Raw genomic sequence first — 26,926 nt, 5'->3', positions numbered from 1 at the left:
TTCTAGCTTGTCAATACCCTTCTTAAATTGCAGCACTGAGAACCGCACACAGTATTCCAGGTAGGGTCTGACCAAAGCAGAATAGAGTGGGACTATTACCTTGATTAAAAGGGACGCGGGTGGCGCTGTGGGTTAAACCACAGAGCCTAGGACTTGCCGATCAGAAGGTCGGTAGTTCGAATCCCCGCGACGGGGTGAGCTCCCGTTGCTCGGTCCCTGCTCCTGCCAACCTAGCAGTTCAAAAGCACGTCAAAGTGCAAGTAGATAAATAGGTACTTCTCTGGCGGGAAGGTAAACGGCGTTTCCGTGCGCTGCTCTCGTTCGCCAGAAGCGGCTTAGTCATGCTGGCCACATGACCCGGAAGCTGTACGCCGGCTCCCTCGGCCAATAAAGCGAGATGAGCGTTGCAACCCCAGAGTCGGCCACGACTGGACCGAATGGTCAGGGGTCCCTTTACCCTTTACCTATTACCTTGATTGGGACACTATACTTCTGTTGCTCTATCGCTGATTAGATCATGGCCTCCCCCCAAGTTAGGGTCCACCCAGTTTTAATTTTTCCAGCAGAGGGAAAAATCAAGCTTATCTGAAAAATGAACTGGAAACTCTGAGCACCCAAGTCTGAGCACCTGTGATAACCCAATGAAGCAAAACAAAAAAACCAAAAATCACACTCTGCACATTGTCAGAGACAACCTTTCCTTTATTATTCACATGTCGTTGGGGTGAGTCTGTTTTCCAAGGAGGACTGGAGGCTAAGTGCTGGTTTCAACTGGACCTGTGGATACACAGCATATCAGATCTTCAGAGGTGTGCACACTGCACAATCAAACAATAGATTGGAACCTGGAATGTCGGGATGAGGTCGACTCAATGTGTTTTGTGGGGCTGCATTTCCTGTTTTAGCCTCAGTAAAATTGAATTAATATATTGACAGACATCACAAAGAGATTTGTAAGGGTATTACACAAACACTTTCCTAAATCTAGTCTCCCACTTTTTTTTCTTTTAACAACAAAAATCTTCCTCAATTAATGATAAAAGAAATTGCACTGCAGAATTATCAAAGGAGAGAAAAATCCAGTGGGATTATTATAGGGAGGGGTCAGGGGAAGTATTGATCTTACCATCATTTTGAGGTAAGTGATTTTTTTTGTGAGTGTACCATTGTTTCGTTCTGCAAATCATCCCATCAGTGGTCGGCATTCGTCAGCCTCCCCAGCTGCCCACCTTTCAAGGAAAGCCTAGGGCAGGCATCCCCAAACTCAGCCCTCCAAATGTTTTGGGACTACAATTCCCACCATCCCTGAGCACCGATCCTGTTAGCTAGGGATGATGGGAGCTGTAGTCCCAAAACATCTGGAGGGCCGAGTTTGGGGGTGCCTGGCCTAGGGGAACACAGCAAGAGGTAACTCCTCCCCTGGAGCGTTCACAGATCAACAAGTTCAGGCAGCCAGGGAGGCTGCACAGCACTGGAGAAGGGAGTTTATAATAAGATAAATAATAAGATAAATTCAAAGCACCACGTGGGGGAAAATTCTAAAGTGCCCTGAGGAATGAGGCAGGAAAATAGAAGCCTCTTTTCACAAGAAAGTTACTAACTGGAGGGCAACAGATTTGGAAACCACGCTACCAAAAATGTTGTTCTGTTCTGAGACAAAGGAGACACTTGAAAGGAGCTTTCTGTTGCCTGCATCTACATGAATGTCCACACTGTGAAAGTACGTGTGGATCCAGAATTGGCCTCCACAGTCACTTACGGACTCACTGTTAAAACCGTGTTTATGGAAGACAATCTTACTCGGCTACGAGTGATCGCCAAAGAAGAAGAAGAAGACGGTATAAATTGAGCTGTGCATGGACTTGCATTCTTATTCTTAACTACAACATGGAAAACTGCCTTATAGTAAGTCAGACCATTGGTCCATCTAGCTCAGTAGTGCTTACACGGACTGGCAGCAACTCTCTAGGGTTTCAGACAGGGAGACATTCCCAGCCATATCTGGACATGGTTGGGGATTGGACTGGGAACCTTCTGCATGCTAACACAGGAAGACACTCTCCCTGCCGGTTTGATTGTGATAGATATGATTCAATTGAAGCGAAGGGCATTTAAATCCCATTGATCTCAAGGGAGAAATTAACCTTGCTTGATGAAATCAATGGGATCTATTAAAAGTGCTTCATTTGGGCTGGTTTGTGACCTTTCAGACTCAATGAAAATGTAGCACCAGAACTGTGGAGTGTAAAAATATGCACTTTTAAAAATTGTTCATTCAATTGAAATAGCCCACATTCTGTAAGCTATTTCCTGTATTACGGGCACCGCGGACAATATTCGCAATCTTTTATTGTTCCTTTCTTTTTTAAAAGTCCACATTAGACCTTATTATAGTCACTCGGGGAAATGTCCTTTAGTGAACCAGGGAGCAGGCAGCTGTCTTGTGTAAATGGAATTCCTTTTGAAACTAATCTCGAATTTCTTTGGCTTTACAAAACGCTGTCAAAGTGCAGGAATCGCCTCGGGACCGGATGGCTTCCTATGTGTCAAAAAGCAAGTGGGGTTGTTTTTCTCCTCAAAGTCAGTTTTCCATCAAGGAGCTAGTCCCTGTGTCAAAAGGGTGAGAAGCCAAGTAATCCTTATAGGCCCCATCGATCAGTTTCTCTGCGTTGTTCTTGGCAAACCAGCAGTCCACTTCCTGCTCGCCATTGTAGATCTTCCTCTGCTTCCATACGACGGGAATCAAGCGCCCTTTCAGCTCTAATGCGTTCCCAGCATTTATGTCCATGCTTTTCGTTAGATTCCCACTGGACATTTGGTGTCTCTCCCCAAGAGGCTTTTGGGTAGTGAGCTTAACGTTTTGGTGTAAGAACTGGCCTGTGTAGGAGGAAAGCGAGAGCTTGTCAGAGGTATGAATACAGATAAGTCTTGCAGTCATCCTGCAGCCACTCATAGCAGGGCCTTCACTGTGGTGGCTCCTGCCATGTGACACATTCTCCCCTTAGAACAGAGGGGGAGCAATAAATCACACGGCGTCTGTCAAGTTAACTCTTTATTCAAGGAAACAAGTCGACTCAGGGGGGCAGTCCTACTGAACACAGCAGTTTGTCTCAGTAGATCTTGCACCTATGACACAGTTGGGACTGAAGGTCCTTGTCTTCCCACAGTTGTCCTCCTCCCCCGGGTCCTTCCTAGGTAATCTGAGACTCCCCCAGCATGCCTGTCTCTCTTCCTACCTCTTCCTACCTCTTCTGGTCCTGGGAGACCGGGGTGGGGGAGCTAGTCACAGCAGCAGGAGGAGACACCTCGGCTTCTTCACAAATTTGTGTGATGGCCTGGGATTCAAACTCGGAGGCTGAACCTGAGGAATCCCAGCCTGCACAGAAGTCCCTGCCTCCAGAACCAGCTGAGCCGGGGCTGGGGCCTGAGCCTGAAGGGTCCTCACCTGTGCTGGATCCTCAGGTGCAGGCACCAGCTGAGTCTGCTCTGGCTCCTGAGGTGATGGAGGACCCATTGCCTGCAGGTGCTCCACTCTCAGCCCCGTCAGAGGAAGCTGAGGTTGCCTCTGGGTTTGGTAACCCTCCAGCCTCTCCTGAGCTGCAGAGGCTCAGGGCAGAGAGGCGGAGGGAACTAAGTTCCCGCAGGAGGAGTGCTCGCCTGCAGGCCAGGAGAGGCGAGTCACCTGTGGACCGGGGCCGCCCCATGCCTCGGGGCAGATAAAAGCCAGCCAGCCCCAGGTTGCAGGAGCAACATTGTTGCTAGCCTGTTCCTGCCTGCACCCTATCCTGCTCTTCTGCCAGAGTTCCTGACCTCACCTGACTCCCTGACTTGGATCCCACTTCAGCTTTGACGGACAGCCTCCATACCGCACCCTTGACCTTGGACTGGACTCGAACCTTGCCGCATGGTTAACCCTCGGGACCAGCACAATTTGACTCGTCTCTGCCTCTTGGCCCCCCTCCTCTTTTGCATCTGCCTCTGATTCTGGACTGCTATCTGCCACAGCCTCTTCCTGCTCACTAAGTCCTGTAACCTCTTCTATTAAAACTATAGCGTGATTAGTTTTTAGATGCAAAAAGAGTCAAAGGTCTATCACCCAACCACCACTGACACAGGATTCTTTATAGCTGGGATATATTCCGAAAACATGAATGTGGTAGGATAATGTAATAAATAAATAAAAGAAGGGTGCTCTCTTGCCCCTTAGGTAGCCAAAACACTAGCCCTCTGCTGCAAAAGTGTGGCTTGGTGGAACCCCAAGGATTGCAAGAATTCCAAAGATCTTTGGGCGGGGGGAATCCTAGAGAGGTATACCTCCCATGCTGAGTGGCCACTAAATGCTAACTTGGGGGGTGGGGAACGGGGAGAGAACAGGAGAGGGAATTGAAGGAGGAGCAATAACCCTGAACAGAAGCATTCTACGTTGCAACATTTTGCAAAATGTGCAAAAACGGCAGCTGGGGGGCACAGGAGGGTGAGTTCACGTGCTCTGCTGGACCCCTAGGATCCCCACTCCTCCGTGGGGGCGCCTGGCCCTGGCGCTCACCCCCAAAGCTCTAGCCGCCAGAACCGTGCCGTCCTTTAAGCGGATGACACGGAGCGCGCAGCCATTACCTCCGCAGCGAACCGGAAGTCCCCCATTTGCCTCATTCTTAAAAGGATAATAATAATAATAATAATAATAATAATAATAATAATAATAATTTATACCCCGCCCTCCGCAGCCAAGGCTGGGCTCAGGGCGGCTAACAACCAATAATAAAAACAAGTTGACTGAATACAACTTAAAAACAATATTAAAATACAACATTAAAACATTAAAATGCAGCCTCATCACAGGAGGAGAAAGGAAAAAAGAAAGAGGGGGAGGGAATCAAACTGATTCTAAGCCAAAGACCAGGTGTGACAACTCTGTCTTACAGGCCCTGTGGAAATAAATCAGATCCTGCAGGGCCCTGGTCTTATGAGACAGAGCGTTCCACCAGGCTGGAGCCAGTGTTGAAAAGGCCCTGGCTCTGGGTGAGGCTAATCTAACTTCCTTAGGGCCCGGGACCTCTAGGGTGTTGCTATTTATGGACCTTAAGGTCCTCTGTGGGGCATACTGGGAGAGGCAGTCCCGTAGGTACGAGGGTCCTAGGTCTTAGGATAGGCATTGTACCAACTCATTCTTGCACAATTGGGATCTTCTGATTCCCAGTTTGAAGTTCCCTGTCCCTAATTCTTGGAGAGGGTGCTGGGATAAGCTGGAACATCCGCTCTAATTTAGACTCCATGGCCTGGCACTATAAGTTCTCAGAATGTTTCCCTCTTACCGATCAGCCCATGGGAGCTTGGGGAAAGGCCTTGGCTGTTGGAGATGTAGAAGCCCAGATGATCCTTTTGGTAGGGAGCGGGGTTCTTGTAGTGGTGGATCAGAACAACGAAACCGACGTTGCCCCTTATGGCCACGGTGACGTTGGAACGAGCCGCAATGGACACCTCGAGGTTCCTGCTTGCTACCGTGGCGCTGCGGTCGCAAGGCAGGATGAGCCTCTTCCCATCATCAATGATGACCTTCGTGGGAGTGACCTCCAGGTAGGACCTTTCTGGTTTGTTGCTGAGAATGGTGATGCTTCTGAAGTAGGTTCTTTGCTTCTTATGGCCTCTACGAGGGGCAGGGGCTCCCACCAGCTGGCCATTCACAGTCACACCTTAAGGGGCAAGGAAGAAAGGCAATGGTTTGGATGCTGAGCCAAGAGGAACGTTCAGGAAAGACAAGCTTTTGTAGAGTCTGCAACATGAATTGGATTTCTGAGACACACTTTTATTTTTGAGGATCATAAAATTTCAGAGTTGGAAGGGACCCCAAATATAGTCTCTTCCAACCCCTTGCAATGCAGGAATCTCAACTAAAGAATCCATGGCAGATGGCCATCCAACCTCTGCTTGAAAACCTCCAACGAAGGAGTGTCCACCATCTTCCGATGGAGTCCGTTTCACTATTGAACAGTTCTTCCTAATATTTAAACTTCTTATAGACTTTCTGCATGGAAGGGAAAATGAACTTGTAATATCTGGATTTGAAGACTGACAAAATATTGGTTTATAAAAAATAGAACAGTTGGATGTTAATGAATGAATAGTATATTTAGCCGCAGGACAGAGAACCAAAAATCATTTTATTTTATTTTATTTTATTTTTATTTATTTTATTTTATTTTTATTTATTTTATTTATTATTTTATTTTATTTTATTATTTCTCTATTTTTCTTTTTCTCTCACCCCCACCCCACTTTCCCTCTTTTCTTCTTTTTGCTTTTCGTTCCTTTTTAGGTTAGATTGTTAAAAGCATTTCCTTTATTCTGGCGTATTACAAAAAGAAACTTGCATTGGCTATGGACTTTGGGCAAGTATCGATCAAAATGGATATTTGCAGAAAGTTCTTCCTAAAAGAAAAGCACATACTTGGGTAAAGTATGCATAAAAGGAAAAATTGGAACACTGAATTGTGGAGTGAGTGGAACAAGGTAGAGGTCATAAGATAGATTCCTCTTAAAGGTCTTGTTTCCCTTCTCTTTTGTAAAACTATGGTTGCCTTGTCTTCCTCACTCTCGTGGTCACACACACACACCCCCCCACTGCCCTGGCTGGTCAAGAACTTTGCTGCCATATAAATAATCCTCTTACAAATCACAGGTGCTTAGGAATTCCAGGCCAGATCAGAAGCTCAAGACCTCTAAAACCATTAGGACGGAAACATTTTAACTCAAGAGCTCCCATCGGCTTGATTTAATCTGCTTCTGGAGGCAAACTCTACCAAAGGAATTGGGGGGACGGGGGACACAAGGGTCCAAATCCACACAGATATTCAATGACATAGCTGTCAACATTTCCCTCCCCCCCCCTTATTCCGAATAGGATTCCTCGCAAGAAAAGGTAAAAGTTGACAGCTATGTTCAATGATGACAACATGGTTGCCTTTATCAGGTCATTCAGCCATCAGAAACAGGAAGTGTAGGTGGGGAGGCTTGCCCCCCACCCTTCCCTCCGCGGTGGCCCCGATCCAGATAATTCCCTCTGCATTTTGGAGAAGGAAATTATAGGGAGGTCCAGTCATGGAACTCCACAAAACTCTGGTGTAACATGTTCTTTGGAGGTTCCTGGCATTTGACACTGTATGGCACGGGTAGCAGTTAGTATTCATTGCTATTTTTATCTCCATTCCTTACCTGTTGTTCAGCACAAGGTCCCAGTGTGGGTGACAGCAATGGTTTTGAACCAGTGTGCCATGGCACCCTGGGGTGCCATGACTGATGGTCAGAGATGCCATGGGCGACACTGGCCTCTGTTCCTTTTTCCTTCCCTCGTTCCTCTGATTCCCTCTCACATCTCTACCTCCCAGCACAGCTGTTTGTTGCAGCAGTCTTGACTACAAGCTCCCCAGGAGAATGGTGCCTCTCGGGCTGGCCAGGAGGTGTTTCCCAGGCCCCTGTGGGGCAGTGTGAGAAGGCACCTATCTTTGGGGACAGGAGGGCAACTCAGAGACCCAGTGCTTCCTCCCCAATCACTTTCAAACGAATGTTTGGCGCCACTGCTGAAGGATAAGGAGAATGACTGACTTTTTTTGCACGCTGCTAATCTAGCTCTACTGGGACGTGGGTGGCACTGTAAACCACAGAGCCTAGGACTTGCAGATTAGAAGGTTGGCAGTTCGAATCCCCGCGACGGGGTGAGGTCCCGTCGCTCGGTCCCTGCTCCTGCCAACTTAGCAGTTTGAAAGCACGTCAAGCGCAAGTAGATAAATAGGCACCGCTCCGGCAGGAAGGTAAACGGCATTTCCGTGCGTTACTCTGGTTCGCCAGAAGCGACTTAGTCATGCTGGCCACATGACCCGGAAGCTGTACGCCGGCTCCCTCGGCCAATAAAGCGAGATGAGCGCCGCAACCCCAGAGTCGGTCATGACTGGACCTAATGGTCAGGGGTCCCTTTACCTTTAATCTAGCTCTAGGGACGCGGGTGGCACTGTGGTCTAAACTGGATGAGTTCCTGAGCAAAGATAATCATGCAGACTCAAAATTCACTGAAAAGCTGTGGGCCTACATTACCATCAACCAACTGTTGGCTGAGAGGTGAGAAGGAAAGCACTCAGTGGATTTCTTAGAACCTTCCCAGAAGAGGAAGAATTTCTATAATTCTAGCTCTGAAATAATGCTAGCTGGGACCCAGTACTAGTGATTCTGTGTACTGCACAGTTAGTATGCATTCTATGGAGTGGGATTGTGACTGGCTCAGTTTAAAGGCAAACTTGCTTAAGTCACCCTTTAAGAAGTGCGGGTGGCGCTGTGGGTTAAACCACAGAGCCTAGCGCTTGCCAATCAGAAGGTTGGCAGTTCGAATCCCCGTGACGGGGTGAGCTCCCGTTGCTCGGTCCCTGCTCCTGCCAACCTAGCAGTTCGAAAGCACGTCAAAGTGCAAGTAGATAAATAGGTACCGCTCTGGTGGGAAAGTAAACGGCGTTTCCGTGTGCTGCTCTGGTTCGCCAGAAGCGGCTTAGTCATGCTGGCCAGATGAGCAAGAAGCTGTCTGTGGACAAACGCCGGCTCCCTTGGCCTATAGAGCGAGATGAGCGCTGCAACCCCAGAGTCGTCCGCGACTGGACTTAACTGTCAGGGGTATACCTTTACCTTTAATCTAGCTCTGCTGATACAGAAACTAAACATTTCTTTCTTCTTCCAACATACCAGAGTTCTTATGGTCGGAAACCAATCTGAGGATGTCTCCTGGCTCCCCATCAATGTTGAAGCAGACCGTTAGCTTGCTCAAGGGGAAATCGACGACAAAATGAGGGTCCCCATCCGCTGGAAAGACAAGAATTAAATAAGAATAATTATGGAGTCACAGATTTCAAGGCTCCCACCCAAACCAGCACACACAGCCCCAAACAAAAATGCTACCACCACCAGACCCCATTTGTGGAGAGACCTCTTGCTTCTCCCCTCCATCACCAGCACCACCATGAACATTTTGTAGCTTTGGGGGTAAGGTTTTCCTAAAAGGAAAAACAAACTAGACTATAGTTAAGACTCCAAAGTAAACCATCCACAACGGACTACTGTTGAATATAGGGAAATGAATTTGAGATGCCTTCAAGACTACGATTGGGGCAGATGTTTTTGTGGGTTTTGTCTGATCCAGCTTGGAACGAGCCTCAAGCTCACTCTAGCTTCCAATCTTGGTTGTGTGCACAAACCATAGCCTGCCATGTTTTGGATGAGACAAAGAAACTATGGTTTGTCTTGAAGCAGGATAGGCAGGAGGAGGTCATTGGGCATTTAACAGAAAAGGGGTGAAGAGTTGAGGCTCAATCCACACCCCTTAAAAAAAATTATTTATGCTTTTCAGATTGATACATTTCACTGATTTTACAATCATTTTGACATTTCTAAACTCGACTTCCTTCCTCCTTTTTCTACAGTTCCTTAAATTTATTTTTAATATCGTCTGCATATCCAAATTATCTTAATTTCCTCTTTTATTCATCTACTTTAAATATAAACTCACTATAAAACTGCAGTTATTACAATAATCTTGCCAATGTCCTTATCTGTTTACAATTTATCTGTAAATATTCAATAAACTATTTCCATACTTTTATAAAACGTTTGTTGTCTTGATTTCTTATTCTTCCGGTAAGTTTCACCATTTCTGCATATTCCATAAGCTTCTGTATCCATTCTTCCTTTGCTGGGACTTCTGCTTCTTTCTACTTATGGGCAAGTAACATTCTCGCCACTGTAGTAGCATACATGAATAGATTTCTATACATTTTAGGTAGTTCTGTCCCTATAATTCCCAAAAGAAAAGCTTCTAGTGTTTGTTTTCTACAAAGGTTATTTTAAAAATCCTTTTCATTTCATTATATATCATTTCCCAGTAAACCTTAACCTTACTACAAGACCTCCACATATGATAAAAAGAACCTTCTTTCCATTTCCAACACTTATTTGATTTAGATTTATACATATGAGGCTCATGCTGTTCTTGCGGATGTAACGTTGATCAACCCCACTGTGACATTTCTACACAAAGCTCAAAACATCCGACGAAAGGAAAGCACTTCAGTTATTGAATTGTTTTGCTGCAACATAAGTGAAATGGAAGTTGTGTTCACTTCTGGGTCAAAACTGGTAGCCCAATCCACCATCAACATATGGGAACAGCTCTTCCATGTCACACTTGAGACCAGCAGATGAGGGGTCACGGTTTAAGGTGCTCCCAACCCAACTTGGAAGAAGTGGAGGCAGTGAGGGATTTTACTTTCTTGGGCTCCATGATCACTGCAGATGGTGACAGCAGTCACGAAATTAAAAGACGCCTGCTTCGTGGGAGAAAGGCAATGGCAAACCTAGACAGCATCTTAAAAAGCAGAGACATCACCTTGCCAACAAAGGTCCTTATAGTTAAAGCCATGGTTTTCCCAGTAGTGATGTATGGAAGTGAGAACTGGACCATAAAGAAGGCTAATCGCCAAAGAATTGATTCTTTTGAATTATGGTGTTGGAGGAGACTCTTGAGAGTCCCATGGACTGCAAGAAGATCAAACCTCTCCATTCTGAAGGAAATCAGCCCTGAGTGCTCACTGGAAGGACAGATCCTGAAGCTGAGGCTCCAAGACTTTGGCCACCTCATGAGAAGAGAAGACTCCCTGGAAAAGACCCTGATGTTGGGAAAGATGGAGGGCACAAGGAGAAGGGGACGACAGAGGACGAGATGGTTGGACAGTGTTCTCGAAGCTACCAGCATGAGTTTGACCAAACTGCGGGAGGCAGTGGAAGACAGGAGTGCCTGGCGTGCTCTGGTTCATGGGGTCACGAAGAGTCGGACACGACTAAAGGCCTAAACAATAACAACCCAACTTGTCTGAGGTCTCATGAATGGTGACGAGATCCAAGGCCTTCTTGGTAATATTCTCCTGCGCTCAAAAGAGTCCTGCTTGCTCAGTGTACCAACGCCTTTTGGAGGAAACTGTTAAGATACTTCCAGAAAGTTTGTGCTAAGTTAAGAGAATATGCTGAACAGAAACGACCTGCCTTGCTAGGGGACTTACCTGACGTTTTAGTGACTTCAACTTTTTGTTTCGCTGGCTTTGCAACAACAGGCCCTAGATAGCCAGGAGAAAACAGGGAGGAGAAAACAAACATGATAAGCAATAGCATGGCTATTTCATACTGTAATTTAAGGTTCCCTTTTGTCCAAAGAATATCATAGAACTGTAGAGTTGACTCAAAGAGTTGACTCCAACCTACTGCAATGCAGGAATCACAACTATCTGAAGTTTCACTCCTTTTCCCTTCTCTTCTTTAATTTCTGTGTTTTAATAAAATGCTTAATATTTGGTGCTTATTTCTGTATACTGTTTTTCCTTTGTCCTTTCAAGCTTTAATGGTAGTAAAAAGGGAATTGCAACAATATACTGTATTGGCCTGAATATAAGCTTCACTTTTTTTACCAAATTCTGACCGTGAAAAGTTCAAGTGCAACTTAAATTCGCGACCTTAAAAAAATTGGCTTTTACGATATTGATGCTGAAACAGACATATGGTAAAACGGAACGGGTGTGAGTGCCTGCAGAATATTAAGTGAACGGCTTATATTCGGGTACAGTGAACTTAATTCATTCCTGGGGTCCGCACTTACCCCGAAAAGTCTGCATCCGGAGGCGCCGCTTTTGCGCATGTGCGATAGAGTGCTTCTGTGCACGTGTGAAGCATGCTGACTGTTTCTGCGCATGTGTGTGCGGCAATACCCAGAAGTATACACTTCTGGGTTTGCTGCATTTGTAACTCAAAATTGCATTACCCAAAGGTAACGTAACCCGAGGTACCACTGTATTATCTTTTTTCCTTCCCCCCCCCCTTGAATTTTAAAGGTACGGCTCATATTTGGGTGCGGCTTATATTCAGGCCAATACGGTAGTTGTGGCTCAATTTAAATGAATCCGTTTATGTGGGATTTAAATGACATTGCCTGCTCCACAGTTCTCCATTTCATTTCCCCTGCCATCGAGTTTTCTACTCTCCCCACCCAATGATCGGTCAGATTTCCATGGCCACTCAGCCTTCCTGGGGCTGTTTTGAGGCCTCTGCCCCCACCATATATTTTCCTAACTTCTATAAGCCTTGGGGTCCCCGAACCTGCTGAAACCTTCTCCTTGTACATGAATAGGCTACATAAAGCCCAAAACTTGAAGAACCAGTGTGAGAAGAGCCAGTGTGGTGTAGTGGTTAAGAACGGTAGTCTCGTAATCTGGTGAACCGGGTTCGCGTCTCCGCTCCTCCACATGCAGCTGCTGGGTGACCTTGGGCCAGTCACACTTCTCTGAAGTCTCTCAGCCCCACTCACCTCACAGAGTGTTTGTTGTGGGGGAGGAAGGGAAAGGAGATTGTGAGCCGCTTTGAGACTCCTTCGGGTAGTGATAAAGTGGGATATCAAATCCAAACCCCTCTTCTTCTTCAAACCAAGACCACAACTAAACTGCATGGTGACAGACACATTGCATTCCCACATCATTTGACATAATACCTGCAAACCATTCAGAACATAAGAAAATACGCATCATGCTTACCTGATGGTGCCCGGTGACCTTGAAGTCCCTGTACGATCTCCCCAACTCCTTCGGTTGATGGGCCGGTGTAAACCTCCTTTGGGAGGTCCGCCTGGCTCGCAAGCTCCTTCATCTTCAGCGTGGTGAAGGGGGTGACGAAATTGTACGCGAGGGCCAGCTTCTCGGCTCTCTCCCTCAACGTCTCCTTCTCCTCACTGTCGTCGCTTTTCAGCCAGGAGGTCATCAGCTCCTTGATGGTGAGGTAGCTCCAAGTCCGTTCGACGTAGTTCTGATCATCCGTGGGGTCTTGGGCACCACTGGAGGCCAGTCCAACGTGGTTTTTGCCAGAGAGGTCTACGGCCACGTCCGTTTTCAAGAGGACATACTTGTCGCTGTTGCTGGCTGTCACCTCCACATGTAAGCGGTCGGCTGTCTTGTTGAAGAGCTTCCCGGCGATGACAATTTCAGAGCCATTGAAGTAGTTGGGGAACAGGTTCTGGGTCACTTGCTCCACGCTGTCCGTAGGGTAATCGATCCGGATGTCGGAAAGAAGAGGCGTCCCGATCTCGTCATAGAATCTGCATAGGTAGGTACAGTTTGTTATTAAGAAGCTCCAAGGGGTGACATTACTGATATATAAGCAGAGCATAGTGGAAGCAGACAGGCGTCCTTACAGCAGATAACAAATATAATAGCCCTGCATCAGATTCCTAACGTGTGCAGCGCTGTGGTCTAAACCATTGAGCCTCTTGGGCTTGCGGCGGTTCGAATCCCCGTGACGGGGTGAGCTCCCATTGCTCTGTCCCAGCTCCTGCCAACCTAGCAGTTTGAAAGCACGCCAGTGAGGGGAGCACCCTGTTGCAACAGTTCAAGAAAGATCAGGCTTACTAGCTGCTTTGCTTCTCAATACAGTGGTACCTCGCAAGACGAATGCCTCGCAAGACGGAAAACTCGCAAGACGAAAGGGTTTTTTGTTTTTTGAGCTGCTTCGCAAGACGATTTTCCCTATGGGCTTGCTTCGCAAGACGGAAACGTCTTGCAAGTTTGTTTCCTTTTTCTTAACACCGTTAATACAGTTGCGACTTGACTTCGAGGAGCAACTCATAGCACGCGGTGTGGTAGCCTTTTTTGAGGTTTTTGAAGACTTTGGTGATTTTTGAAGCTTTTCCAAAACTTTTCCGACACCGTGCTTCGCAAGACGAAAAAAATCGCAAGACGACAAAACTCACGGAACGAATTAATTTCGTCTTGCGAGGCACCACTGTATTCTCTGGTTGGCCTCTGTTATTTTCTCCGACCAATGGAGAATCTGCAAAGGACTCTATAAGGGCTCTTGTGTCCCCCATAAGGGAATCAGGGCAGATTTTAGTTTATTACAGACCAGTGGTCTGACTCGCCAACTACCTATGTCCCTATGAGCAGCACAAAGTCCACAGCAAACTGCCTTGTGGAAGTTTTTTGAAGTTTGATAGCTTGCTCTCCTTTCCCAGGCTGAGAGAGAAAGATGGCAGAAGCAGGGTTTTTATGGAGACAGTGTGACTTTTGCAGCTGCTGCTAAAGTTGCAAAACAATGAAGCAGGGACGGAGGAATGGAGAACTTCTGGAACAACAATGGGACACTAGCCCAGCAAGAACTGGCAAAAGACAGACATAATATTCTATGGGGACGGGAAGAAACATTACGGACAGAATAATTGCCACACACAGGAAGGAGTGAGTTTGAATGCTTCACCTCTGTAGGTGTACAAATCATTTAATGTGTTGATACGAATGGAAGTCATTAAAACTGCAGTTGTGATATAAGGGATTGGTATCTTGACTGGAGCGTAATTGAAATTTATAAGAGTTTGGAACGCAGAAATAAAGTAAATCATCAAACCATTAATTCTAGCACCGGGGGGGGGGGTCACCTAGATTGTATAATTTGGCATCTCAGTGATTGCTATTATTAATTTGGCATTGTTATAATGATGCATTGTTATTAGATTGTTGTAACTGAAAACTAATAAAAAATTATTATTAAAAAATAAAATAAAAAATAGTGTAGATTAATGTATTTTTAACCTTCTGTTGGAAGCCGTCCAGAATGGCTGAGGAAACCCAGCCAGATGGGCGGAGTAGAAATAATAAATAATAATAATAATAATAATAATAATTATTATTATTATTATTATTATTATTATTATTATTATTATCCCCACAGGAAACCAGAATGTTTCTCCACAGACTTACTAACTGAAAACAGAGAACTGGAAATATATATTATTAGGGACCGTTTAGGGGTGGAGGGAAGTCAATATATAAATCAGGGAGTTGAGTCAGAAGAAGCAAAAGGAGATATTACTAAAATAGAAGAGGACCATAAGATGGCTTGTATTCCTTATATAAGATGTGTATCTGAGAGTATTTTTCTTTTAGTATTTCTTTTCTTTCTTTCTTTCTTTCTTTCTTTCTTCTATTTTGTTTGTATATGTAATATGGATATGTAAAGGTAAAGGGACCCCTGACCATTAGGTCCAGTCTTGACTGACTCTGGGGTTGCGGCCCTCATCTCGCTTTATTGGCCAGCGTACAGCTTCCGGGTCTTGTGGCCAGCATGACTAAGCCGCTTCTGGCGAACCAGAGCAGCACACAGAAACGCCGTTTACCTTCCTACGGGAGTGGTACCTATTTATCTACTTGCACTTTGACGTGCTTTTGAACTGCTAGGTTGGCAGGAGCAGGGACCGAGCAACGGGAGCTCACCCTGTCGCGGGGATTTGAACCGCCGACCTTCTGATCAGCAAGTCCTAGGCTCTGTGGTTTAACCCACAGCGCCACCCAGGTCCCAATATGGATATGGATATGTACTTAATTTAAATAAAAACAAAAATAAAAAATAAGCTGACCAACGGTCCGACTTTGCAACTTCCTACGTTGCTACGAGCAGCAAGGAGTCCACAACTGCCTCATGACAGTGCCCCAGGCCCCACCAAAGTCCACAGCTGGATTTGCGCCCAGCAAGCAGAACATCCAAACAGCCATGGCGAAAACTGGTTGTGTTTTCTCCACTCACCCTTTCAGCTGCGCGGCAGCATCCTCGTCTTCCTGTATCCGCCGCGTCATCCCGCAATTCTCCAGCGCCAGCCTCTCCAATAGTTGGTAGTCCACGTCGTTGCCGATGCCGATGGTGAAGAGGCAGAACCTGTTGCGGATGGCCTCTTTGGTGTTGCTGACGATCTTGGCGGACTGCGTCTCTCCAACCGTCGGCCGCCCGTCCGTCAGGAAGATGATCAAGGAGACGCTCCGAGCTTCGATGTCGTTCTGGGTGATGTAGTCATTGAGGATCTGCGTGCTGATTTGAAGGGCCCCATTTATGTTTGTGCCTAGGAAGACACAGCAGAATTAACCTTTTGGGGCACGGGGAATAGGGAGTTAGTTGCTCAGCCCCTTCCTCCGCCACTGATACTGCTGTATGGAAAAACACATGAATCTGACCTTTGAAGCCTTCGTAAGTAAACCATTTTTAACTTACCCAACATGTGGTAAGTGGGTAGTTTTCGAAGCAACTTAAAAGGCAATATTTTAAAGGTCTAACACAGAGCTTTCCAAACTATGTGTCATGACTGCAGTGTGTCGGCTGCAGTGTATGGCTGTGTTTTGCGAATGGTCCACACACTCGTCCCAGGGCTGGTCCACTAGTAAAACTGAACTACTGTGTCACAAAATTTTTATTTTTATTTAGACAAAAATGTCTAAAAAGTGTGTCACCAACATGAAAAGTTTGGAAAGCTCTGTTCTAATAGCCTATATTTTCATGCTTTACTTTGCTGCACGTTTTATGATTTTAAATCTCTGCTGGAGCTCTCTCACCAAAGAGTGCTTGCCCCAAACCTGGATCTAGTCTTCCAGTGAAATCTCCTTCTATCAATCTATTTTTTTCCCCTTTAAACAAAATATTAACATAAAGTACATCAGTGCTGAGTTTGCTGTTCCACGGTTGGACTAAAGCTACCTAAGGTTCTTTGGAAATGTCCCACTGGGCGAGAAAGCTAATTCTTTCAGTATGCGTGTGTCAACAACCAAGTTGATTCCACCCTACCCCTTGGCTTCACAGCTCTACATGGTACATGCCAAAAATTATTCCCTCCTGTGATGAGCCAATACCCAGAGCCTCGTAACAATGTCTCTTTTTTGGAGGAACAAGAGACTTTCCTAGCGTTCCAGGAGAAGGCAAAATTCATTTTCACTTGTCTCTGTATGACATGTGGATTTTCACAAAGGGGAATTAAGACAAATTCATGGAGGACAATCCATAGCCACTAGTCATGGTGGTCTTGTGTTCACAGAACCTGGATTTGGAGATGGAGAGGAGACAGGCCAACACATTTGGGTTGCTTTCTCCTCTTGTAGGAGGAGGCAACCCCTCCTTTGTTTCCAAGTTGCAGTACCTTGTCTCTGTGCCTTTAAGATCTGCTCAAAAGGCAGACATCCAACAGGTATAGCTTTTCTCAGCCTAGAGATGCGGCTCTGGAAGAAAGCTGCACCTGCTGAACTTTTGGATCATAAGGTAAAGGTAAAGGGACCCCTGACCACTAGGTCCAGTCGCGGACGACGCTGGGGTTGCGGCACTCATCTTGCTTTACTGGCTGAGGGAGCCGGCGTACAGCTTCCGGATCATGTGGCCAGCATGACTAAGCCACTTCTGGGGAACCAGAGCAGCGCACGGAAGCGCCGTTTACCTTCCCGCCGGAGCAGTACCTATTTATCTACTTGCACTTTGACATGCTTTCGAACTGCTAGGTTGGCAGGAGCTGGGATCAAGCAACAGGAGCTCACCCCGTTGTGGGGATTCGAACCGCCAACCTTCTGATCGGCAAGTCCTAGGCTCTGTGGTTTAACCCACAGTGCCACCCATGTCCCTTTTGGATCATGTTGTTGTTGTTGTTTAGTTGTCTAGTTGTGTCCGACTCTTCGTGACCCCATGGACCAGAGCACGCCAGGCACTCCTGTCTTCCACTGCCTCCCGCAGTTTGGTCAAACTCATGCTGATAGCTTCAAGAACACTGTCCAACCATCTCGTCCTCTGTCGTCCCCTTCTCCTTGTGCCTTCAATCCTTCCCAACATCAGGGTCTTTTCCAGGGAGTCTTCTCTTCTCATGAGGTGGCCAAAGTATTGGAGCCTCAGCTTCAGGATCTGTCCTTCCAGTGAGCACTCAGGGCTGATTTCCTTCAGAATGGATAGGTTTACTTCAGAATGGATAGATCTATGTGGATCATAAGTGTAGTCAAAGTGTAGAGCGCCTCTGTCGCAGAAAGGATTATTATTTAGTAATAATAATAACAATATGGAATTTATTCCGCTGGTGCAGCCTTCCTTTGTGTGTTGTGCCATAAATGAAGTTGCAGGCTCACTGAAAAAGTACAACCCCACCCCCCTGACACCAGGAGTACCTCCAGTAGGTGACATGTTATGGATGTAGATCTTGGCATCTCTTATGTTGTTGAGAGTCACAGGCACCAGCTGGTCTTGTTGCCAGACTTTGATTCGATTGGAGAAGCCAATAATATTGAAGTGATCCTCAGGCCTTAAATCCTGGAGAATAGTGAAGAGGGCATCTTTGGTCTGAAACGAGAGACACAACCTGGATGTATGTTTACACTAGATACAGCAACGTATACATGCACTTTGCAACAGTTTAAAACTGGTTTTTTATTATTATTATTTCAATTTTATTGATTCTACTTTGTGAGCCGGCCTGAGATCTACAAATGAAGGGCAGTGTCTGCAAATTTAATTAATAATAAGAACAATTACCCAAGTACCAAGAGATTACATGTATGCATGAATGTGCAGTCACAGACAAAACACATTACTGTAAGCAAGTTGTGCTTCCTTTTTTGTGGTTATTTGGCTATACCTTTTGATAGAATACAGGGAATTGAACAAACTTTGTTGCATTACATTATTCATTAAATTGTCATTCCGTTATAATAATTTTATGGTGTTACTAAAAATAAAAGTGGTGTTATGAGCCATCAAACCCCAGAAACACACTTTCCCCAAAAGGTTTCTGCAAATTTGGCCACTAGTGTACTTTGATGAGCCTTTCCTGATTCACAGTACGATTACTGCTTTGCAAAAAAAATCCCTACTTTAACTGTGCACTCTCTCCACGCCATGCATATTTTAATTAACCTATGTCATGTCTCCTCTTATTTGCCTTTTCTCGGAACTCAAACATCCCCAACGCTGCAATTAGATTCCCAGGATTCCAGATTTGTCTGGATTCCCCCGCCCCCAATACAAAGATACTTTTAATACTTCTGTAGTCCCATAACCTCTTTTCTTCCCATACAACCCCTAAATCTTCTCCAAGGGTAGTGGGAACCCCCAGAACAGATCTGTGGCAGAAGGAGGGGGGCAGGAAAGTCCCATTGAGCAGCTAAATGTCCTTGAACTAGCAGGGCAGTTCATTTAGAAGGGCTGTAGCTCAGTGACAGAGCAGCGGCTTTGCGTGCAGAGGGTTCTGGGTTCAAATCCCACCAGAGGAAACCCTGGAGACAAAACTGAGCTAAATGGACCAATTGTCTGGCCCAGTATGAGGTACCGTATTTTTCGCTCTATAAGACGCACCAGACCACAAGACGCACCTAGTTTTTGGAGGAGGAAAACAAGAAAAAAAATATTCTGAATCTCAGAAGCCAGAACAGCAAGAGGGATCTCTGTGCAGTGAAAGCAGCAATCCCTCTTGCTGTTCTGGCTTCTGGGATAGCTGCGCAGCCTGCATTCGCTCCATAAGACGCACACACATTTCCCCTTACTTTTTAGGAGGGAAAAAGTGAGTCTCATAGAGCAAAAAATATGGTAATTTGCTTTGTTTCTGGATACCATTTATTTATTTATTTATTTATTTATTTATTTATTTATTTACTTACTTACAATATTCATATGCAATTGATTATAGTAAAACCTCTGAGTGGTTTACACGAAATATTAAAAGTATCAGTAAAAAAAAAAAGTTTAAAAACTTTTTTTTAAAAAAAATGATGGTTGCAGGTTTGATCTGCATATGGGACAGCTACATATTCCTTCACTGCAGGGGGTTGGACTAGATGATCCTCAGGATCTCTTCCAACTCTATAATTCTATGATTAAAATCAACAGTAAAAGAGATGAAAAGGGCATCAACATCTATGTGTCTGGAGAGACTTGCCTTAAAAAAAATTTTTTTAAAGCAAGCACTGAAAAGAGTACAGCAGAAAAGACTGTCTGGTGTCAGTAGGCAGGGAGTTCCAAAGTTTGGATGCCACCACACTAAAATATCAATTTCTTACAACTGTGTAATGAGTATTTTATGTGGCACCTTTCTAAGTGTCCCTACTGACTGATGTGCAATCATTTACGTCACTGGGGTCTTCTAAACCTGATTGGCTCGTCAGCCACATTGACTGTCTCTGGAATCTTTGACATGTTCTTTGTTTAATATAATGTTTTCTTTTCTTGCTAATGATGCTGTTATAAATGTGTATTTTGCTACTCTCAGCAGCCAGAAACATCATAACCAGACACTGGAGAGACCTGTCAGGAATAAGCATGGACCAATGGTACCAAATAATATGGGAAACAGCCCTACTAGAAAAATTAACCAATAAACTGAAACTGACACGGGAAAAAATAGAAGAAGATGCCTTCACCCTGGTATGGCTCCCCTTTATCACATACACAGCCCAACAAGACAATGACAAAAATCCACCAACGGCATACAAATCAATATGGCTAACCTGATCCAAAACACACACACACCTCGCTCACACATGAAAACAAAGACGACCACAGCCGACCACAAATGAACAGCCACACCCTCTGCCAACCCCAACCTCTCTCACCACCGAAGGAACACAAGGGAACAGCAGAGAACCTGCACAAGCGACGCTGACACAAAACCCCACATATATTAAGTATAATAGAAACATCACCACCCGACCCCACCCCCACTCATCTTTCCCCCTATTCTTCCTAATGTCTCAACAAATGAAATTGATTTGTAAAAAAAAAAAAAATGTTACATGGGGAAAAAAATATGAGAGAGAGAGAGAGACATTGCACATACATTTGTAAATCAAGAAAATCTTTAATAAAAAATACATTTTAAAAAAATAAATAAATATATGTGTATTTTATATTTGACCTCCTTTAGCAATGCCTTGTTTTGAAATGTTTAAGGTAATATTTTCAGTTCCCTGTTAATCATGTTGCTTTGAATGTATATTGGATTTTCTTCTGTAATGCTTTGTTTTGATCTTTTAACGTAGGTTGTAAACTGCTTTGAGATTTTTCTTTTCTTAAAAATATAAAGGGGTATAGAAATAAAATGAATTATAATGATAATATTTTCAAGGCGCCTGCAAGGAAAGAGCCCAAAGTCAAAAACGTCCACCCAGATGAACGTTTTCTACATTTGGGGTTATATAATTTGACAGACTCAAGTGCTAAATGATTGCTGCCTGTAATCTGATATTTAACACAACAGCTTCCCTGAAGAGCCCTGTGCCAAGTCCATTCCCTCCCTTTCCATCTTCAAATATTGAAGGCTTCTTGGTCCCAGATGCAAGGATAAATTTGGAGAGCATCCGAAACATCTTAGTCGTCTCTGTTCAGCTTCCCTTGTGATCTCGGATGGAAGCTGATGATGTCATGGCAAAACACATTACCCACCGCAATGGAATCTGGAGTCATCTCACCAGCTGGCGGCCTTGGGGTCAGATCCAAGGGCTATCAAGGACAATGGAGGGGGTTTTTGTGTCTGTGTTTTTTTAAAGAAACTTTTCCAGCACTGATGTGATTCAGTGAAATCCTTGCTCATGTACATGCTGTGTGGCTTTTTGAACCACCCATTCTATCTCTAGCCTCAGTGCTCCATCTCAAAAATGGAGACATAAGACCATAGGGTGTGGTCAAAAAGTAATCTAGTCAAGCATTCTGTTGAAATAAAAAAATTAAATTCATATGTATCACTGCAGATGGTGACAGCTGTCACGAAATTAAAAGACGCCTGCTTCTTGGGAGAAAAGCAATGACAAACCTAGACAGCATCTTAAAAAGCAGAGACATCACCTTGCCGACAAAGGTCCATATAGTTAAAGCTATGGTTTTCCCAGTAGTGATGTATGGAAGTGAGAGCTGGACCATAAAGAAGGCTGATCGCCGAAGAATGGATGCTTTTGAATTATGGTGCTGGAGGAGACCCTTGAGAGTCCCATGGACTGCAAGAAGATCAAACCTCTCCATTCTGAAGGAAACCAGCCCTGAGTGCTCACTGGAAGGACAGATCATGAAGCTGAGGTTCCAATACTTTGAGAAGAGATACTCGTGAGAAGAGAAGACTCCCTGGAAAAGACCCTGATGTTGGGAAAGATTGAGGGCACAAGGAGAAGGGGACGACAGGACAAGATGGTTGGACAGTGTTCTCAAAGCTGCAAACATGAGTTTGCATGAGTTTGCGGGAGGCAGTGGAAGACAGGAGTGTCTGGTGTGCTCTGGTCCATGGGGTCACGAAGAGTTGGACACGACTAAACGACTAAAAAACAACATATATATATATATATATGCATAAATGTGCCGGCCACTCGCGTACATGGATATGTGGACCACATGTCTGGAGCAGCACAGGAAAACCACCCTGAAACCATTTTGACTCCCAAACTGACCAAATGTTTTCTCTGCAAGGAGGGAGGGGGTGAGGGAATCTTCCCATTGTCTCAGGAATTGGGAAATCAACATCTCAAAGCAATGGGCAGGAAAGGCAATCAGATAAAACATCAGATAACCTGACAAACAGGAAAAACAACAAGATTCAAATTTCTGTTGTAGACCACCTTTTCTGTGATGTAGGTATGATGTTTGTGGGGGGTGGTCTTGACCTACACCCCTTCTGTGATGTATGTATGATGTTTCTGGGGTGGTCTTGAGCTCCAAGGAAGGCAATTTAAAATGTCTATTTAGGGGCGGGCACACCTTGGTTCTGGGTCCTCCTCCATTCCTGTTTGTGAGGGGAACACCCTGTTGCAACTGTTCAATAATCATTTAATCATACATCCTTTAAACCTGCTTGTAATTCCTCAGCACATGTAGTATTCCAGAGGTCGTTGTACTCCAGATCCTGTTACCTCTGACCATTTGCTGTCTGGGGCTGATGGGAGTCGGAGTTCAACAACCACTGGAGTGCGCTAGGTTCTCCATCTCTAGTCCAAGTCGTGGAGACCAAAGGCAGTTGGGAGAATGCTAACTGAGCACTTTCCACCTGTCCAAACTAGCAACAGGCTCATTCCCAGAAGCTGAGGTGACGGCATGAGGCCAGACGGAGGTCCCTCTGAAATGGGAGCCGTTGTTGGTGATATTTGTCTCACACAATCCCTCTGTTGTTACGCAGCGTGGGCCGGGGATTGGGGGCGGGGAGGTGGCCCCGGCTGGGAAGTGGAAGTCAAGTCAGTTCATAGGGACACAAGAGTTCAGCTGTTCAGAACGCACTCGCTTTGCCTCACGCAGCAAACTTCCTATGAAGTAATGGCCTGGCAACAATAACCCCATTCTGGTGCCTCGTCCATCTTCTTTCATCCACTCGGAGGCTAAGGGCCACTTTCCTTTGCGTGTTAGGTGACTATTATCTTTCCATTCTGTAGGCAGAGCCAGACCAAAGAAACTTAGGAACACAGGGAGCTGCCTTATATACTGACTCAGCACTGTATACACTGACTGGCTGAGGCGGTTGTGTTTTTTTCAGTCCGACCTGGAGAATGCTGTGCCTCTCTCAAGTCTCAAGGCTGGATAGCCATCCATCATGGATGCTTGAGTTGAGATTCCTGCTGCGGCCTAGACGACACTTGGGGTAGGGTTACCAGATGTCCCCGGTTCCCAGGGACAGTCCCTGGATTTGCAAAGCTGTCCCCGGACAAATTCCGTCCCCACAATTTCCCCAGATTTGCAAATCTGTCCCAGGGAAACATGGCAGTGGCAGTCTCAGCAGCCCGGAGCCAGCCTGGTAGTGCAGTTGGTTCTGGCTGGCTTCAGGAGCTGCTTGCTGCCGTGGCGCCTGCCATCATATGGTGACTTCCAGTGAGGAAAAATGGCAGGTGCCATGGCAGCGAGCAACTCCTGAAGCCAGCCAGAGCCAACTGCACCACCAGGCTGGCTCCGGGCTGATGACTGCCGCTGATGCCACCACTGCCGAAGGGGAACTGGGGACGTCCAGTGGTACAGATCTCCTGCCCCCTTCCCCCTTTGTTTTGACTGATCGGGGGAGGCTCGGGAGTTGTGGGCAGGCGGCCATTGCCCAGTTTTTTAAAAACTCTGGGCATTTATGTTTCACAGGGTGGGAAAGAAGGGCTTTGCACCTTGCCTGGCAGATAAACCGTGCGCCTTACACCCCTCCTGGGCAACGGCCACCCGCCCACAACTCCTGAGCCTCCCCCAATCTGTCAAAACAAAGGGGGGAGTGGGAAGGCTATCAGGGAAGGCTCGGGAGACACAGGTGTGTGAAAGAAGGGCTTTGCACCTTTATACAATATGCATGTTTGCTTGGGCCCAGGGTTTTTTTGCCTCACCATCCCCACTACTGACTCCCTGTTGCTATTCAGCTTCAAAAAAAAAAAAAAAAGGGTCCCCAGATTCACTGAAAAAAATCTGGTAACCAGAGCTTGGGGTCCCTTCCAGCTCTACAGTTCTCTGAGTCCATGTTTCTCAGCTGTCTATTGTTTTAACTGGTGATGCCATGGACTGAGCCCGAGATCTCCCGCAAGGAGAGCATCTGCTCTAGCCCTGAACTTTGTTCCGGAGGCTTTCCAGGGTTTCTGGCAGGGAATATCTCCCATCTCCCCTCTGGAGATGCCAAGGACCGAACCTGAGACCTTTCACATGCAAAGCAGACGCTCTACAATCGAGAGATGGCTATCCTCTCCATAGCTCCTCATTCATCGCAAGACTCGCAGCTTCATCTGTTAGAAACAGACACAGCCGTCGCATCCTTCTGATCTGCCCTTGGGAATACAGTGGCGCCTTGGTTGTCAAACGTAATCCATTCCGGAAGGCTGTCCGATTTCTGAAACATTTGACAACCGAGGTGCAAAGGGCGATCGGCAAAGCCAATGGGAAAAAATTGAAAAAGCACGCAGCGTTTGACTTCCGAGGCGTGTTCAAAAACGGAAGCAATTACTTCTGGATTTTTGGCTTTTGGGTTCTGAATCGTTCAGCTTCCAAGACGCGCAAAAACCGAGGTACCACTGTATAAGAAGAGCCTGCTAATTTGTCTGTTTCTTGGGTCTGAGCAGTTTTTCTTTTGTTCATCCACTTTCCATAGGAAAACCCACAATTTACTGCTCAAGAGAAAACATCCGTACGGTGGTACCTCCAGTTGCAAACGGGATCCGTTCCAGAGGTCCGGCCGCATCCTGAGCAATTCACAACTGGAGGACTGCTTCTGCGCATGCGTGCAGCGTGGTTTAGCACTCCTGTGCACATGTGCGGCATGTAGAGCGCTTCTGCGCATATGCGCACGGCGAAACCTGGAAAAATACTTCTGGGTTTGCTACGTTTGCATCCCGAAGTTTACGTATCCAGAGGGATACGTAAGTGGAGGTACAACTGTACACTGAAAACTCAGTTGACGTTTGTTCCAATTCAGCAATAAACCCAGGGAAAGCAGCGGGGGAAAAGGAAAACCTTTCAGACCTGTGTTTAGAAATCGTGGGGCAAACAGAAGTGGGCATAAACTCCTTGCCCATGGCCCTCACATGCCTCGTGGCACATGTTATAAGAATTTTAAGGTCTTAGATATATAATAAATGTTCATAGATGTACCAAGCAAACACGTACATAAATATATAAACCACATGTCTGGAGCAGCACAGGAATACAGTCCTGAAACCATTTTGACTCCCAAACTGACTAAATGTTTCTCTGCAAGGAGGGAGAGGGTGAGGGAACCGTCCCGTTGTCTCAGGAATTAAGTGATTACCATCTCAAAGGAATGGCCAGACTACCAGGAAAGGCAATCAGATAAGGCATTGTCAGATAACCTGGCAGACAGGAGATAAACAAAAGCACTCAGATTTCTGTTGTAGACCACCTTTTCTCTGATGTAGGTATGATGTATCTGGGGGTGGTCTTGATCTACAGGGTGGCAATTTCAAAAGTCTTTATAAGGCCTTGCGCGCCATTTTTCTGGGTTCCTCCTCCTTTCCTGCGTGTGAAGGGAGCACCCTGTTGCAACAGATCAATAAAGATCAGGCTTACTAGCTGCTTTGCTTCTCAATATTCTCTGGTTGGCCTCTGTTATTTTCTCCTACTGATGGAGAACCTACTAAGGACTCTATAAGGGCTCTTGTATACCCCATAAGGGCAGGTTTTGTATCCCATAAATTTATTTCACCTAGGAAAAGAGGGATACAGTAGTTCATTTCATTTTATCCTGCTAAACCAACTGCATGGGATGACCTCAAATTCTAAGACTGTCACCCTTTTCCAAAGCCAAATCTCCAGTGTCTTTAACAGCAAACTAAATCAGCAAATGCTCTCCCTCATTTCCTGGAAGATTTAAACGTGCAGGAAGCGTCTCCAATTGAATGTCTACCTGGCACACATCCCTGAAAGGCGCAGAAATCCTGCCAAGAAGCCATGCGGATAACCTTTAGCCCCAAACACCTTCCGCAGTCCAGGCGGTTTTCTAATCATCCCTCCAGGCAGGCTATCTGTAATTTAAATTTAACCTCCAGCCCATTTCCAAAACTTGAAATCTGCCTTTCTCAGCACTTCTCACATTCCTCTTCCCGTCTTCGCACTCCCTCATTCGCGCTATCGCTTTCCCCTCCAGCAAAGTGTGCAGAACTGAAGTTAGCAAAGTTTCCCCACGGCCTCTGATAATAAGGGCTTTGTTCCAACTTCCTAGATTGCACTCCCAGGAAAGAAACAGGACCTGCGTCTAGCTGGTAGAGATAAGCCCATTTCTGTATTGTTGCCTCCTGCCCTTAAAATCGCTTCCTAGCAAACATGGCACCTAGACATGATGCTTATTGTGTGGTTGCAATGATCAAATATAGTTTGAAAATAACAGTGGGGTGGGGAATCGGGGTTTTATTCCTTATTCCTGCTGTAAAGGTAAAGGTAAAGGGACCCCTGACCATTAGGTCCAGTAGTGGCTAATTCTGGGGTTGCGGCGCTCATCTCGCTTTATTGGCCAAGGGAGCTGACGTACAGCTTCCGGGTCATGTGGCCAGCATGACTAAGCTGCTTCTGGCGAACCAGAGCAGCGCATGGAAACACCGTTTACCTTCCTGCCGGAGCGGTACCTATTTATCTACTTGCACTG

The 26,926-nt window shown here is 45.8% G+C and overlaps 1 protein-coding gene across 1 annotated transcript in view; it reads right to left on the bottom strand.

The window, feature by feature from the left end:
* Positions 1–681: 681 nt before the first annotated feature.
* The window catches only part of ITIH5 (inter-alpha-trypsin inhibitor heavy chain 5), a 55,688-nt gene continuing 29,443 nt past the window's right edge, over positions 682–26,926 (bottom strand). The window contains exons 8-14 of the mRNA XM_053407174.1: positions 18,018–18,189; positions 15,640–15,949; positions 12,606–13,162; positions 11,088–11,141; positions 8,722–8,838; positions 5,313–5,690; positions 682–2,877 (exon numbers count right to left, since the gene is read on the bottom strand). Of these exons, the coding sequence (XP_053263149.1) occupies positions 2,582–2,877; positions 5,313–5,690; positions 8,722–8,838; positions 11,088–11,141; positions 12,606–13,162; positions 15,640–15,949; positions 18,018–18,189 (1,884 nt within the window). The 3' untranslated portion in view covers positions 682–2,581. The remainder of the gene's footprint in view (positions 2,878–5,312; positions 5,691–8,721; positions 8,839–11,087; positions 11,142–12,605; positions 13,163–15,639; positions 15,950–18,017; positions 18,190–26,926) is intronic.

The sequence above is a fragment of the Podarcis raffonei genome, chromosome 10 (genome assembly GCF_027172205.1).
Source record: "Podarcis raffonei isolate rPodRaf1 chromosome 10, rPodRaf1.pri, whole genome shotgun sequence".
Lineage (NCBI taxonomy): Eukaryota > Metazoa > Chordata > Lepidosauria > Squamata > Lacertidae > Podarcis > Podarcis raffonei.
This window is presented reverse-complemented; position numbering and strand designations above follow the sequence as displayed.